This window comes from Octopus bimaculoides, chromosome 2 (assembly GCF_046866305.1).
Source record: "Octopus bimaculoides isolate indiv1 chromosome 2, ASM4686630v1, whole genome shotgun sequence".
NCBI lineage: Eukaryota > Metazoa > Mollusca > Cephalopoda > Octopoda > Octopodidae > Octopus > Octopus bimaculoides.
This window is the reverse complement of record NC_142929.1, coordinates 78,485,341-78,502,660: the sequence shown is the minus strand read 5'-3', so window position 1 is coordinate 78,502,660 and position 17,320 is coordinate 78,485,341. Positions and strand designations below refer to the sequence as shown.

General features: G+C 34.4%; 1 protein-coding gene across 1 annotated transcript in view; it reads right to left on the bottom strand.

The window, feature by feature from the left end:
* The window catches only part of LOC106868410 (exostosin-2), a 72,648-nt gene that overhangs the window by 43,966 nt on the left and 11,362 nt on the right, over positions 1 to 17,320 (bottom strand). Inside the window, exon 2 of the mRNA XM_089347082.1 lies at positions 8,039 to 8,245. Within this exon, the coding sequence (XP_089203208.1) occupies positions 8,039 to 8,245 (207 nt within the window). The remainder of the gene's footprint in view (positions 1 to 8,038; positions 8,246 to 17,320) is intronic.

Here is a 17,320-nt window from a genome sequence, read left to right as displayed (position 1 = left end):
CAACTTCAGTGGAATTTGAACTTAGAATGTAGCAACAGGCAAAATACTGCTAAGCACTTCACCTAGTGTACTAATGATTCTGCCAGCCATTATGGATAGTACAAGACAAAACAAAAAGTGTGTGTGTGTGTGTGTGTGTGTGTGTGTGTGTGTGTGTGTGTGTGTGTGTGTGTGTGTGTGTGTGTGTGTGTGTGTGTGTGTGTGTGTGTTGTTGTTGTTGTGAGGGTTTTGTGTGTAAACAAGATTAATATAATGAAAAAAAAAGTGAGCATGTAGTGGAACTCAAGTCTAAACAGTTCTTTTGAAGTTTTGGTGAAATTACCACTATATTATGTCATCATTATCGTGTGTGTGTGTGTGTGTGTGTGTGTGTAAAAGACATTTGCTCATGATGTCATACAGCAGACTAAGCAGAGTTCACAGAATGTGTGCTATGCCAACACATATTCTGATCTCCAGTCACTTTTACCATAAACATGCTTTCACTGTATTAGGGCTTTGTGCATAAAACTCTAGATAATACAGTTAAGAAATAAATGTATCACAGAAAATTATTTTTTTAATATCCTAAACAGACACTCTGTTTCAAGTGGTGTTGATGTAGGTATATATGTTATGTCTACAAAAGCAAGAGAGAAGAGCAATTAGTGTACTTATATCATCATCTTTGACATCATTGGCTTAACATCCACTTTTTGAAGTTGGCACAGGTCAGAAGAAATTCAATGAGGCAGATTTTCTATGGTCAGATGCCCTTCCTATTGCCAACTCTCACATGTTTACAAGCAAAGTAATTCTTCCCCTAGTCCTTTCAACACAAACAGCACAACGGCTGGACATGTTTGAGTGGAAGATTGCAAATAAACAACACTGCTTGTACGATAGTGATGTTCATTTACAATTAGCATGTCGTGTCAAGACAAGGATCCACAAACCCACATACATGACTAGTTTCTTTCATTCCATCTTCCAAATTCATTCACAAAGCTTTAGTCAGCCTGAAGTCACTTGGCTTAATATGCCACATAATAGGACTGAACCCAAAATCCTGTGGCTGCGAAGTGAACTTCTTAACTATACAACCATGGCTACACCTATTTCAGTAATTATACATGTCAGTTTATTAATGGGTGGGTAGGTAATAGACAGTGAGACACATTATGCCTGTGTCTGTTTGATATACATGCATGCTTTTGAAATGGGAGTGGGGATCGTGTAATAGATCAGATCATCATCGTGACTGTCGAATTAGGGAGAAACTGTGTAGGAGGATTTGCAGTATTGTTTGTATCAGAATGCAATGGGAATATTAAGTTTTGGTGGGGTGTTTGTGTACAGAGAGTTGCCTGTGTATATATTTATATATGTTTGTGGATACATGCATGTGTGTGTGTGTGTGTGTGTGTGTGTGTGTGTGTGTGTGTGTGTGTGTGTGTAGGAGGGGAAGGCATACAGTCATTGTAAATATTTGGTTGAATACTATCTGTATAGGCATGTGAAATATTATCCACAGGAATTGTCTGAATAGATGATGGTGTGTGGAAGGAGATTCACTTTGTGTATGTATGTGTGTGTGTATCATCAGACAAAAATTCCAAACGAGACAAACATTTACAAATTTGTATGTAGGTATTTGTATAAATGGATAAACTGCATACAGAGTAAACATGTGTGTGAAATAGGAAGTGGGGGTGGGGGTTATAAGACTCAGAAATAATTTGTGTGTGTTATGCATTTGTGTATATATGTAGGTGTATGAACATGAAATTCAAAAAGCAACCCGAGAAGTAAACAAAAATTTCACAAATAATAGTAACCAAACAACAAAAATTGTCATAAAATATTAATATTTGATAGAATCTAAAATCAGAATTGCCCTTTGATTGTCCTGCCATAAGTAGCATCAGTTCACAAAGCTTTTATTTCTTAGTATGTAAAATAATTAGAACATAATAATGATGATGATGATGATGAAGATGATGATGGTGTGTGTGTGTGTGTGTGTGTGTGTGTGTGTGTGTGTGTGTGTGTGTGTGTGTGTGTGTGTGTGTGTGTGTGTGTGTGTGTGTGTGTGTGTGCATAGGTATGGCTCATAGAGACAGATGTGTGATAAGAAGTTTTCTCCTAAACCACATGGTTTCAGGTTCAGTCCCATTGCATAGGACCTTGGGCAAGTGCGTTGAACCAACCAAAACCTTGTGGGTGGATCTGGTAGATGGAAACTGAAGGAAGCCTATCATGTGTGTGTGTGTGTGTGTGTGTGTGTGTGTGTGTGTGTGTGTGTGCATGCGCGCATTGCTGTCTCTATACGTTGACTCATTGCCAACATGACAGTTGTAAGCAAGTGTCACTGTCATGCAAATGATATCCTTCATTTCCAAGCTTCCAAGACATATCTGGCCATGGGGAAATATGACCTAACTTGGAAACAAGAAGAGTACCTAGTAGTAATTGGCTGGCAGACTTTGGCTGATGAGAAATCGGGCACCTGTTTGGCGCTAAATTTCGAAATTGGTACCAAGCTGACCAGCATTACTTGTTCTAACCTAGCAGAGGTAATAAGTTATTGTTCACTGAAATTTTTTCCTATCATGTCTGTAATAGGTTTGTGACTATTCCGTGGTACAGAAGTTTTTTGACTTCTATTTCTTAGTGATGTAGGTGCTCATGTAGTGGCCTTGTGTATATATGTATATATCTAATATTGTATGTATATATTTTATTAATTTACCTGTATGCCTGATAATTCGCTTGCCACTCGTAACGGTATTTTAATAATACCATTCCTATATTTTTATATATATATATATATATATATATATATATATATATATTATATATATATATGTAGGGTTGGCAAAAAGTCACCTGACAGTAAACCAAAATTGCATAAATACTATCTGTAATTCTGTATTGACTCAAATGGAAAAATGTGTTGTTCAAGAAGGACTTCAGTTTGAATAATTTTCATGATGTTTTATATTTAGGTGCTATTATTAAATTCATTCAGTTATTAAACATAAATAAATATTGGAATTAAATAGTTTTGATTTACTGTCAGGTGCCTTTTGGCCATCCCTGTGTGTGTATATATATATATATATATATATATATATATATATGCATACATAAGCTCATCATCATTTCCCAACCCAGTCTTAACAGACTGCACATCTCCTTGATATACTATGTTTAAAAAGCAGATGAAAGGTCAAAAGCCAGAAGACCTAATGAAATGTCTGTTTGATCAAGGCTCAACAACAACAGAAATTTGCAAATTGTAATTTTCAATTAACTCATATAGTTAGTAGAATGTTAATTTATGGAAATTTCTTTTAAAAAGATTGATACTAATTATCACATTAACCTGCATGTAGTGCATTTAGGAATAGAAAATGTCACACACAATCAATCAGTTAGGTTTGTCAGAGTCCTTTCAATGCCTTTCACAACCTCATCAAAGACATTCCCTCTCTACTCTACGTCTGTCTGTCTCCTAGTTTAAACATTCTAGAACAAATATTTTCTTCTTTGTTTTAGGCTTCAAATTTCCTATAAATGTAAACTAAATAGAATTTCCAACTCGTGTGAGCATAGAAAAGTGGACATTAAAAAGCTGAAGAAAACATAGAATATATTGCATCAAAAACGCAATCACCACAAGAATAAAAAGTCATTTGTACTATAATGAAAAAAAAAAGCTGCTTATTAATTATTTGGAGTATGTAACCTTTACTACAAAAAAAGCAATTATTAAAATCTACACTGTCTCAAAAAATTGTTATAAATTCCAGTTTTAATATATTTTGATCAAAATATGGTTTATAAGATTTCTCTTATTATTCAAGATTTTAACTTCATAATTTAATCGTAATCAAAATGTAATCAAGATAATTTTTATTCACTATGACATAACTATCTTACAGCACATTTAGCTCCACTTCTGCTTAATGTGGAAACAAAATTGGGGTAAATATTTCATGCATCTCAACTTTGTTTCCTCATATGTTTTGAGGATTTAGATTGCAATTATCTTTTATCTTTTACTTGTTTCAGTCATTAGACAGTGGTCATGCTGGGGCACTGCCTTGAAGAATTGTTAGTTCAATGCATCAACCTTGGTACTTATTTTTTAAAAGCCTGCTACTTATTCTATCAGTCTCTTTTGCTGAATCACTAAGTTACAAGGACATAAACACACAAGCACTGGTTGTCAAGCAGTAGTGGGGAAACAAACACAGACACAAAGACATACACACATGTGTGTATATATATATATATATATATATATATATATATATATATACATATATATATATGTATATATATATATGTATATATATATATATATATATATATATATATATATATATATATATATATATATATATATATATATATATATGTATGTATGTATGCATGTATGTGTGTGTATATGTTTGTGTGTCTGTGTTTGTCCCCCACATCGCTTGGCAACCGATGCTGGTGTGTTTACGTACCCATAACTTAGCAGTTCAGCAAAAGAGACCAATAGAATAAGTACTAGGCTCACAAAGAATGAGTCCTGGGGTTGATTTGCTCAACTAAAGGCAGTGCTCCGGCATGGCTGCAGTCAAATGACTGAAACAAGTAAAAGAATAAAAGCATATATATATATATATATATATATAAATAAATGGAGTTAAACGCAGGTGTTATTCAAATTTTTTTACTTCCGACATATGTTTTGAAGAAAACATTGGTACTATTCCAGAAGGAATAAAATGGTGTAAAACAATGCAATCTTCTCATCAGGGAAAGAAAGAAACCAAAGACAAACAATGTTTTCTTCAAAACATATGTCGGAAGTAAAAAAATTGAATAACACCTGTCTTTAACTCCATTTATTTATTTATCTATCTATATTATACAAAATCATTTCACCTAAACCCGGAGTTTCTACCTTTGTAAGTAGGCTATTACATCCTTGGTATTTGTGCGAATTTTTGCTATCCTGGTAACTATCTTTTTATTTTTTCCGGGTTACTTGTAAACACTGAAAAAAACACACATACATTTATATCATCATCATCATCGTTTAACGTCCACTTTCCATGCTGGCATGGTTTGGATGATTTGACTGAGGACTAGCGAGCCAGATGGTTGCACCAGGTTCCAATCTGATCTGGCAGAGTTTCTACAGCTGGATGTCCTTCCTAACGCCAACCACTCCGAGAGTGTAGTGGGTGCTTTTACGTGCCACCAGCACAAGGGCCAATCAGGTGGTACTGGCAATGGCCACATTTAAATGGTATTTTTTACATGCCATCAAGAGCCAGTCCAGCGGCACTGGTAACGACCTCGCTCGAATATTGTTTTTCCCATGCCACCAGCACAAGTGCCTGTAAGGCGACGCTGGTAACAATCATGCTCGAATGGTGCTTTTTACATGCACAGGAGCCAGTCAGCTGCCCTGGCAACCATCACGCTCGGATGGTGCTCTTAGTGCTCCACTAGCATGGATGCCAGTCATGGGTGCTATCATTGAATTTGATTTCAATTTCACTTGCCTCAACAGGTCTTCGCAAGCAGAGTTTAGCGTCCAATGAAGGAAAGGTACGCATAAGTGGGCAGGTTACACCCCTGGCATAGGCCATGGGTTATGGTCTCACTTGGCTTGCCAGGTCTTCTCAAGCATGGCATATTTCCAAATGTCTTGGTCACTAATATATATATATATATTTATATATATATATATATATATATATATATATATATTCTTTTAGTTTCTGTCTAACAAATCCACTAATAAGGATTTAGTCAGCCCAAGGCTATAGTAGAAGACACTTGCCCAAGGTGCCATAGAGAGGGACTGAATCCCAAACCATATGGTTGTGAAGCAAGCTTCTTAACCACACAGCCACACCTGCATCGGTTGAAAAAAGAATAAACTTTTAAGGACTATTCCACCATTTGCCAAAAATTCTCTGAAAGAAATTTTTGTAGAAAAATGAATACATATTTCTTTCATTATTTTATCATTTTTAATCTCTCTCTTTTAAATAAACTCAAAAGTGGCCCACCCTGCACATGGTCATTTAGTATGCTAGAAATAGCAGGAATTACATTGGTCTCAAAAGTAATTTTTTTTCAACAAAATTGATCTACATCACTAAAATGTATGAGGAAACAAAGTTAAAATGCATGAAATATCCATCCAACCTCATTTTTTTCACATTAAATTCTAATATAATTGTAATTTACACCTTCTGAAATGAAACTGTAAAAAATTTCAATAAGAAATACAATACCCATTTTTTGAAAGTTATGAGGAAAGAGAGTTGATGGAGGGAGAGGGGGTGACACTTCTGTAGGTATTTACTGAGCAAGTGAGTATTATTAAACAAATTAAGATAGAAAGGAAAATTAGATGTGACATGTGAGAGAAATTACACAAAATGAGAATCAAATGTGTAAATATTTAGAAACCAGTAGAAAACTTTCCAGAGAGCAGTATTTCAGCTAGTTTGAAGAATAACTAAAGTCCATTTCCAATATATTGTATAATGTGTAGAAATTGTACACATTATAATCCTGAAGACCTGTTACTTATTGGAATACAATTCTGGAAATTCCTAGAAAAGGTTTGATAAAACACAACACTACTGATTTTGTAATATTTATTGACAGAAAAGTTAAGTCACTGAAATGTCAGTATCATGGAATAGACAGTAGAATTTGTACTACTTAAAAAAATATGACAAAAACATGCCCATGAGAGTGCTTAAGTCTCTGGTGCATGTACCAAAAGATACAAGTTGGCAAAATGAAAATGTCACCAAGTCTATAATTTGGTTACTATAAATGAACAAACAAATGAAATAAATAGATAAATTTAAGTATATGTAAGTGTAAAGATGTGTGTATATATACATATATGTATGTGTGTGTGTGTATGTACGTATATATATATATGCATGTAAGTACATATGATGAATGCATACAAATATATATATATATATATGCACGGCCACAGCCTTTGGGCTGAAATGTTATGAAAGAATAAAAGAATATACACACACACATATATATATGAAATATCTTGCAAAAGTTATAGTGCAATTGATATATAAATTTTACATTGGAATAGATGAGATTCATGCTAAATTACAAATTATGGTAATTATTATTTTTACCTGCAAAAATTTCCAAAAATCCACTAAGACCCTACAGAATATTTTTATTATCATTTTATGTGTGAAGAGGGGCAGTCCCTTTATCCCTTAAAGGCTCTCCTTGACAGCTAATGTTGATGCTGTTGGTGCTCATTTTGAACTCCCATCTCACAAAGAAAATGTGTAATGAGTGAGAGTTTAAGAGAGTTTACAGTTCTAGAGAATCAGTAAGGCCTAGCAAGGGGTTAGGGTTAGGGTTAGAGTTATAATCAGTAAAACTTGGCAAGGGGTGGTGCACCTCCTTCTTGTTCATAAGAACAAGAAATATAATAATATTTTTAAGAAAATTTCATGACCCAAACATCAGTTGTTTTAATAAATTTTTGTTTTCAAAATTAATTCAAATAAAGGCAACATATTTCAACAAAAGGGTTAAGGATGTTTGCAAAGTCAAACAGGTGCATCCACTGAGTTAATATCAGAGAAAAAATTTGAACCCTGGGTATTTAGCATTTAAGTGAAGGCATGTGGTCTAGTGGTTAGGGTGTTGCACACATGAAAACAAGATTGTAGTTTTCATTTCCTGACTGGGCAGTGAGCTGTGTTCTTAAGCAAAACACTTAATTTCACATTGCTCCAGTCCACTAAGCAGTAAATGAGTAACTCTGCATGGGCTAGTATCCCATTCAGGGGGAGCATTGTGATCTTTGTCATGGAAACCAAGTAACTGGCCCTATGATTTCTAGGACTCAAGACAGTACTCTCCAAGGGATGATGATGATGAATTTAACTTATGAGCTGTGGAAAACAGAGTAACAGACAGACAGCTTTATTTGTAAAATATAAGAAAAGGAAAAAACATTAGAAAGTAGAAATAGACTTACGTGATAGGTAAATTAGGGAGCTTAACCTTAGCAACAAGAGGATTGAAGACAGGAATGGATACATCATAAGTCTCTCGGTAAGTCCATGTAGAAAATCCACCTCCTGCAATGATAGCCTTGTCTGTCTTGACACTAAGAATAGTACTATATTCCATCATGCCTCCAGGAAGCATGTTGAATAAGAGATGATTGGTCCCATTGTTCCAACTGAAAAAAATAAAATATTAGAATCTTTAATACATAGTTTTTCAGATTATTGTTATTACTATAGTGTTAGCAATACATTATCATCATTGTAGTAATCATTCTCATTTAACATCCACATTCCATACTAGCATGGGTTGGATAGTTTGACAGAATCCAAGTCTTTGGACTGCATTATGTTCTGTTGTCTGGTTGGGTATGGTTTCTATGGTTCAATACCCTTCCTAATGCCAAGCACTTCGCAGCATGTACTGGGTGCTTTCTCTACGGAACTAACACTAGTGAGATCACTAAGCAGCTTGCAAGACTAAGATTCTCTTTGATATTTAACTCTTTTGTTCTTTTTCTCTTGTTTTTAGTATTTTTTCAAGAGGAAAGGCAGCGCCCATGACCTTTTAGAGAGCCTTTGAGATTGATGTGAGGAAGGGTGAGAAGAAAGTATTCTCAAATGCTTGTCATATGAGTGGACCCTGCTAAAGGCACCCAAGATGCCAGGTGCAACTGGACAACTGATTAATTTTATCAACCAAGTAGGCCATGGCGGAATTTGAACTCAAGATACAGAAAGCCGAGACGAATGTCACAAGGCATCCAGTCCATTTTTATCCTTCTGCCAATCCACTGACTTTAACCTTTTAGAATTTAAACCGACCATGTCCAGCCCAAATGTTCTACCTGCTTTATATTCAAACCAGCCATTTGCAACCTCTCACACCTACTCTGCAATGTTACTTAAAGAATAAACAATTACACTATTGAAGTTGTGAGAGCTATGAGATAATGCATGATTAATTCAAAAGAATGTCAATAAATAAACATTACATTTGACAGAGCAGTCTGAATGCTAAAGGGTTAAATCCTAATCACTTCATTTTGATTAATTAACATTAATGTTCACTATACCTTGTTATCAAATAGAATGAAGTAGCAGACATTAGTGGTTATCAGTCTATTTTTGTGCTCAGTGGATTGTTAGAATGGTAAGAACATTGGACTGGATGCATATCTGACATCAGCAGAATTTGAACTCAGAGTGCATCCATTCAGCATTCATAGCACACTGACTAACTGACCAGCAGTTCAGATAATGCCAGTGCTTCTTTCATTACATTTTTGACAAGAATTGAAACACACAGGAAGTCGAAACCAAGTTTTTACTTTCCTTTTATTTAATAATATAATTAAGTAGACCTAAAAAATTATATTTAATTTTTATTTTATTCCATCATAACCAACAGGATCTGCCTCATGGTTGCTTGACATGCAAGAAATAGCAGCCAAATTCCATTTTTACAAATTGCACCCTATTGTCTTAGAAAAAGGACATTTTAGAAATATGGTTCTGGTACACACAAGAAAAAGATATGATGAAACTGTCAAAGCAGACAGTGGAATATGATGCAATCCTTATATAATGAAATCATATTGACCATTAGCAGATCATAAGTCATATTTTCTGCTCACTAATAGCACAATGTTCTACTCTTATCCCGACAAAGATGTTTTTTAAAAAAATGTGTTGCAAATATACAAGTTTTTTCATGGTTTAAATATTTTACTTCTACAAAAAAAAATTATGTCTCCCTCTAAATGCGCTAAGTCTCCTTATGTGCTCCGAACACCACCAAGGGGGCACTTTTGCCCAGGTTAAAAACCACCACTATAGGTTGTACTTTGAGTTGGGAATAAGGCCATAATCATCACCTAATTAACACATACACACAAACATACATATATATATATATATATATATATATATATATATATATATATATATTTCAGAGGCAACTCCAGGTCATCAGCATCACTCGGGCTCATCAGAGATTTCGCATATGACACATGCTTGCTTGAAGAATTTCACGTTTACTCCCAAGATTTCTAGCCCCAAATGGACTTTTTTTTATATATCTAGTACTATGTCTTTCTCCATTTCTAAGTTAAGGGTGAAAATAAAGCAACCCTGCAAAACAAAACTGATCTTTGCACACACAGATGCACAGAATAACAGCAATCAAATAACAGTGGAGTGCACAACAAACAGAAGTGTTCTGACTGTCGCCTGTACTCTTGACAAGAGATGCCAGTTAGTTTTTTACACCTACTAGGCTCATTTGTATTAGCTTGAGTTGCTGGATAAATTTTCGTTCCTTTGAGAATATTGTAGAATGGAAACTTTTCATAGATTGGAATTTAAATACTAATCTCTTTAGAAATTTATTGTTTCAAGAAAACAATGAATTTGAATTACTTTTAATTTTTATGATTATAGATAACAACTTGAGCTGTAACTTCTTAGCCCAAGTCAGGTGCGTGTGAATGATGTCGAGAGAACATCTACTACTTACTCTTTTACTTGTTTCAGTCATTTGACTGTGGCCATGCTGGAATACTACCTTTATAGTTGAGAAAATCTCCCCCCGGCCCCACTGAGCTTATTCTTTGTAAGCCTAGTACTTATTCTATCGGTCTCTTTCGCCGAACTGCTAAGTTACGGGGACATAAACACACCAGCATCAGTTGTCAAGCGATGCTGGGGGGACAAACAGACACACAAACATATATATACATATATATATATATATATATATATATACATATATATACATATATATATATATATATATATATATATATATATATATATATATACGTACGACGGGCTTCTTCCAGTTTCCGTCTACCAAATCCACTCACAAGGCTTTTGTCAGCCTGAGGCTATAGTAGTAGACACTTGAAGCCAGGGCACTTCTAAGACACCACCAGATGCTGAATGAAAATAAATGAACTGAAACCAGGCTCAATAAAAGGAACCCGAGTTATTGGCTGAAATTACATACTTGAAGTCAGTGTTGGTAGAAATTAAATCAGCTTGCATATACAGGTTCACTTTACTAAGTTTATACTCGGATTAAGCCCAAACAGTCCGAGTACCGGAGTCGCCACTGATTATATATATATATATATATATATATATATATATATATATATATATATATATATATATATATATATATATATATATATTTATATATATTATATACATATATATATATATATAGATATATATATATATATCGGAGACTCCCTTCGGTCATGACTGACCATGGGATTACACCTAGAAAGTTACCCTCCAAGACACAAGTCCGGGCAAGGTTGTTTATAGAAGGCTAGCAGTCGCCCATGCATACCGGCCTCCCCTCTCCACGCCACCAGTGTTATCCAAGGGAAAGGCAAAGGTTGATACAGCTTGGCACCTGTGACATTGCAACTCATTTCTACAGCTGAGTGAACTGGAGCAACGTGAAATAAAGTGTCTTGCACAAGAACACAACACGCAGCCCGGTCCGGGATTCGAACTCACAACCTCATGGTCATAAGTTCAACACTCTAACCACTGAGCATGGCGCCTTCATATATATATATATATATATATCATTTGGATGTCAACCCTGAAGTTTATTCTATTAAGTTCATGCACAGGAGCAGACTATCAGAGAAATGGTAATCCAGAGATCGTTTGTTATATCAAACACGTTTGAAAATCTGCAAATATTCACAGAATTTCTATAAGTATAATCAAGGAGAATAGAGTGAGTAAGTCTTTTTATTTCATAAATAATAAATAAAGGACTTGTTCACTCCATTTTCCTTCACATACATGCATGCATGCATGCATGCAAACAAACACACACACACACACACACATATGTATATTCGCCAGGATAGATCGCTGGCCACTAAACCATCTTTTTTTTCTCTCCCTGTTTATTTCTGTGTTCCTTTCTGTCAAAGAGTAAAAGACTTTCTCACTTCCTGAGCATTAAACTCATACATCTGTTTATTGTTTACACACCTGTCTTCATCTTTTGTTTTTTTTTTGTAAATTCTCACTACATATATTTATATATATATATATATATATATATATATATACAAACATATATGATAGGCTTCATACAGTTTCTGCCTATTAAATTCACTCACAAGGCATTAGTAGGCCTGGGACTTTAGTAGAAGACATTTACCCAACGTGCTGCACAGTAGGACTGAACCTGAAACCACAAGGTTAAGAAGTGAACATCTTAACCTTTCAGCCATGCCTGCACCAATCTTAAATCAATTTTGGATTTGGAATGTTGATTTAGTTGCTATTCTATAAAGTTTCTTTAATAATAAATTTCAGATGAAATAATCTTTTCATCTTTTGCAATTTTTATTTCATTTCATGGAATCTTTCATGTTACATTCACATAAATTTTATATTCAAATAATGTTTTAATCTTCAATAGGAAGGTTAAGTATCTAATTGAGTTTATTTCTTTTAAATTGGTAATTTATTAGGTAGTTTCAGGTGTTCAATCTTAGTTTTTTATTTGTAACATTTTAGTATTAATGTAGCAACCTAAATCTTAAAAAATGTTGATCTAATTTTTGTTAATTTCTTTTATATACGATGGATAAAAGCAGCTTTTTTTTTTAATTTTCTAAGTTAATTGCCTGTAATTTCATTAATAGATAATATAAAAATCTGCAATGGCATCTTATCTTTTATCTTTTACATGTTTCAGTCATTAAACTGTGACCATGTTGGGGCACCACTTTGAAGAACTTTTAGTCAAATGAATCAACCCCAGTATTCTTTTTTTCAAGCCTGAGACTTATTCTATTGATCTCTCTTGCCAAACCACTAAGTTAGAGAGATGTAAACAGACCAACACCTTGTTATCAAGTGGTGGGGGACAAACACGGACACATACACACACACACACACATATATATATATATATATATATATATATATATATGCATACATGACAGTCTTCTTTCAGCTTCCATTTACCAAATCCACTCACAAAGCTTTAGTTGGTCAAAGGCTATAGTAGAAGATACTTGCCCAGAGTGCCACACAATGGGACTGAACCCAGAACCATGTGGTTGGGAAGCAAGCTTCTTACCACACAACTATTCCTGCATCTATAGCTATAATCTTTAACCATTTCATTACCATATTTCTGTTCAAATATACTGCTTTTGTTTCAATTAATTTTGAAAATAATGAAGAATTTAGTAAAATAAATTTGCCAATATTAAGTTGATATTTGGAATGTAACTTAACTTAAAGTTTTGAAGGACAGTTTTAATTTAAATTACTTTAAAATAGTAAGTTTTAAATTACAGGCAATCTCAGGCAGTTAAGTCTAAATTTCAAATAAATTACGGTGTTTAAATAAATTATGGTGTTAAAAAAACAACCTGATGATACCCATTGACCAGGTATGCTGTGTGCTTCCAGTCAATATGATATATATATATATATATATATGATTAATGTAATTACAAACAGAAGGGTCAGAATTAATAGTACCATACCATCAACTTCTTCATCTAAGTATTCTCAACATCATCTTCATCTGAGTACTCTAAGCATCAACTTCACAAAATGGAAACAAAGACTTACACAGACTGATGCTAGAGGTGAAATATAACTAACTTGAGAGCATGAAACAATCTCAGCAGGGTATGAACTCATAACATTTTAGTCAATAGGACACATTAATCACTTAGGCCACTGCACATTTACACTTAATATAGGGAAACAAAAAAAGTCTTTGCTCAATGTAATGTTGATGACGCAAATTTCAAGACCCATAAATCTTAGAAATCCTTCAGAAAAGTAATTATGTAAATATGTGATATAGATTTTCAGTTAAAAGTAATCCCAGTCAACTATCACATTCTGTTATATGAAAGGAATATTTATGAATAAGTAGCAAATATAATTAATAGTTTATATTTTGGTGGTTCACCTCACCTACATGCATCAATAACTAGCTCACAGAAACATAGTTTCCTCTCTCTCTCTCTTCTACTACTACAACTACAGTAGCCTTCTCCACACAATGCTACCCAACCAATCTTTCTCTCATCTTACCATCACTGTTACTATTTTGTCTAATTTCCCACACCACACATGAAACACTTTTCACAATCCTTCCCCTCCAGAAAAGCAAATCTTTGGATAGGGAAGCCAAATTTTACAACCAGATGCTCTTCCTGTCACTAATCATTACATGTTCATCCTAAGGGATTTTATAGTCTACATGTTTTTAAAAGCACAGAGAGCAACTGATCATAATGTCAACAAGGAACACGAACATTCACACATGCATACACACACCACATACATGGCAGGCTTCCTGTAGTTCTTATCTACAAAACTGACTCGCAAGGCATCAGTTAATCAGTAGTTATAATAGAAGATGTTTACCCAAGGTGCCTACTATTCAGTAGATATTTATGTGCAGAGATGAATAATAATAATTTTTAAAAAAACACAATAATACACATGAGTGTAATCTAGAACCTCTTTCAGTTCCTTTTTCTTGAGGCTACCCTTTCAGGCAAACTCACTGCCTTATAGAGCAAAAACACTAATTTCGATAATAGAATAGAATGAAACATTGGGAACTTGAGAATAAAGAAGCCATCATCATTAGCAAAACCAAACAATTTATTAACAACAGAACTGAGCTGCACACAACCAACTGGCTATTATAGCTAAGTTATCCTGTGCATGCAAAGTACTTCCTCTATATACATACACACATATACACACTACAGAACAGAAAAGCTAGCTAGCAAGACCAAATCTTCAATCTCCTTGAAATATCAAAATAGATGTTAAAACACAGAGCACTCACTTATCTTATTTATAACTTGCATTGTATTGGCTTTTCAAAAACATAAACAACTTCAATGATACCATTATGAAATGTCCAATCTATGAGACAGATAATTAAATAGAATAAAGTGATATTTTATGACTAACAAAAAACTGATATAAGTCAGTACAAAAGACTATATCCACCACCACCTCCCACACATGCCTCTGTACAAATTGTCCTTGTAACATATCAAAAGAAATCAATATCTTAAAAACATGCCAAAGTTATTTAATTCTTTTACTTGTTTCAATCATTGGATTGCAACCATGCTGGGTTGTCAATCAAATTAACCTCAGGACTTAATTTTATAAGTCTGACACTTATCAAAATCTGCCACTTTTGCTGAACCACAAAGTTATGAAGATTTAAACAAACTAAGACTGGTTGTCAAGCTGTGAAAGGAACAGATGCAAAGACATGCACACAAACACACATACATACAACACCCTAAGCACTAGGCTGTATACCTCCAAACTTAAATGAGTCAAGGAAAAAAGTTTTCAGAGATAAATTTCAAGATTTATTTTCATAAACAAGAAATCTGTTCTTTAATGGAGGAGAAAGAGATCCATGGTCTGTGCCAGGCATTCTAACAATCATCTAAAAGCTACAAGTCTGCTTAATCAAGGATAATTGAGGCTACACAATAACGCCCACCCACCAAGCAGGTCGTATGTGCACATGAGTGCACATATACATGTCTGTACATGTATGCATAGCTATGTTTATGCAGTGAATGCTATAGAGTAGAGGAGGAGTTCTTTGCAAACACAAATTTATCATCATCATCATCATCATAAAAATAATTCCTTTATTGCCCACAAGGGGCTAAACATACAGGGGACAAACAAGGACAGACAAAGGGATTAAGCCGATTATATCAACCCCAGTGCATAACTGGTTCTTATTTAATCGATCCCAAAAGGATGAAAGGCAAAGTCGACCTCGGCAGAATTTGAACTCAGAACACAAAGACAGACTAAATACTGTTAAGCATTTCACCTGGCTTGCTAACGATTCTGCCAGCTCATTTGAACATTCACTTTTACATGCTTTCATAGATTAGACAGAATTCATTGAGACAGATTTTTTACAGCCTTTCCTGTCACCAACTGTCACTTGTTTTGGAGCAAGGTAATATTTTCCTGTAGCTAGACATGTATTTCAAGGAAGAAGGCGGAAAATGAACATCATCATTTGCATGATATGATGCTTGCTTAGAATCATCACATAATAACAAGAGAAGGATACAAACACAAATGCACACACACATATATATACACACACACACACACATATACACACACACACATATATACACACACACACACACACACAACAGGCTTCTTTCAGTTTCTGCTTACTCATAAGGATTTGGTTGACCTGAAGCTATAATAGAAGACACTCACCCAAGTGGGACCTAACTAAAGATTACATGCTTAGGAAGAAAGATTCTTAACCAACTAGCCACTCTTGTGTCTATTTGCATGTATATAAACAGACAGACATGCACATATATATGTATATGATAGGCCACCACCTGTACATGGTTTAAATCAGTAGTTCTTATCCTTGGTTGATATAGCCCTTGTGGGTACATATAATATTTAATTATAAAAATACAGTAGGATTTTTTTATATACAGTGGATGGCCACAAAGGTCCAGTAAAGTAAAACAGGAATCAAAGTGGTCCATATGCAAAAAAAATGGTTGAGAACCACTGGTTTAAATATTCAGTTGTAGCAGTTTACAGCCACAAGCACTTCTATTTTGTGCGGTAAAAGCAATCTTGAGTTTGCGATACAATATTCTAGCCCCATGACATTATAGCCATTTGTTATTGAACTCTGTGCAAAATTCAGCAACTAGAGCAATGCACCAGCATTGATTTTTGCTTTAAACTGAAAAGTTTATAATTGTGAACAGAGCTTTATTTGATTTTTATTTATTGATTTCATCTAGAAGAGCAGTGTCAATGGTCTTCATAGACTAACCAAAACCAAGGAGATCAACATGGTTAATGTTTTTACTGAAAAGGCGGTGCTCCAGCATGGCCACAGTCAAATGACTGAAACAAGTAAAAGAGTAGTTAACAGCTGCAGGAAAAATATATTCTAAGAGGGAATTCCAGAAAGTTGATGTTGAGGAGAAAATAGACTGGATGTAAATGGATAGTGTAGGGGGTGGAAGGATGGACATAATATTGGTGATGAGAAGACAAATGAATTAGGAGTGTCTTAACAGAGATGGTTGAAGTTGACCAAAGCCTTGGGTGGATCTGGTAGACAGAAACTGAAGGGAGCCCATCATATATATGTATGTGTTTGTGTGCTTGTCTTGATATCACATAAT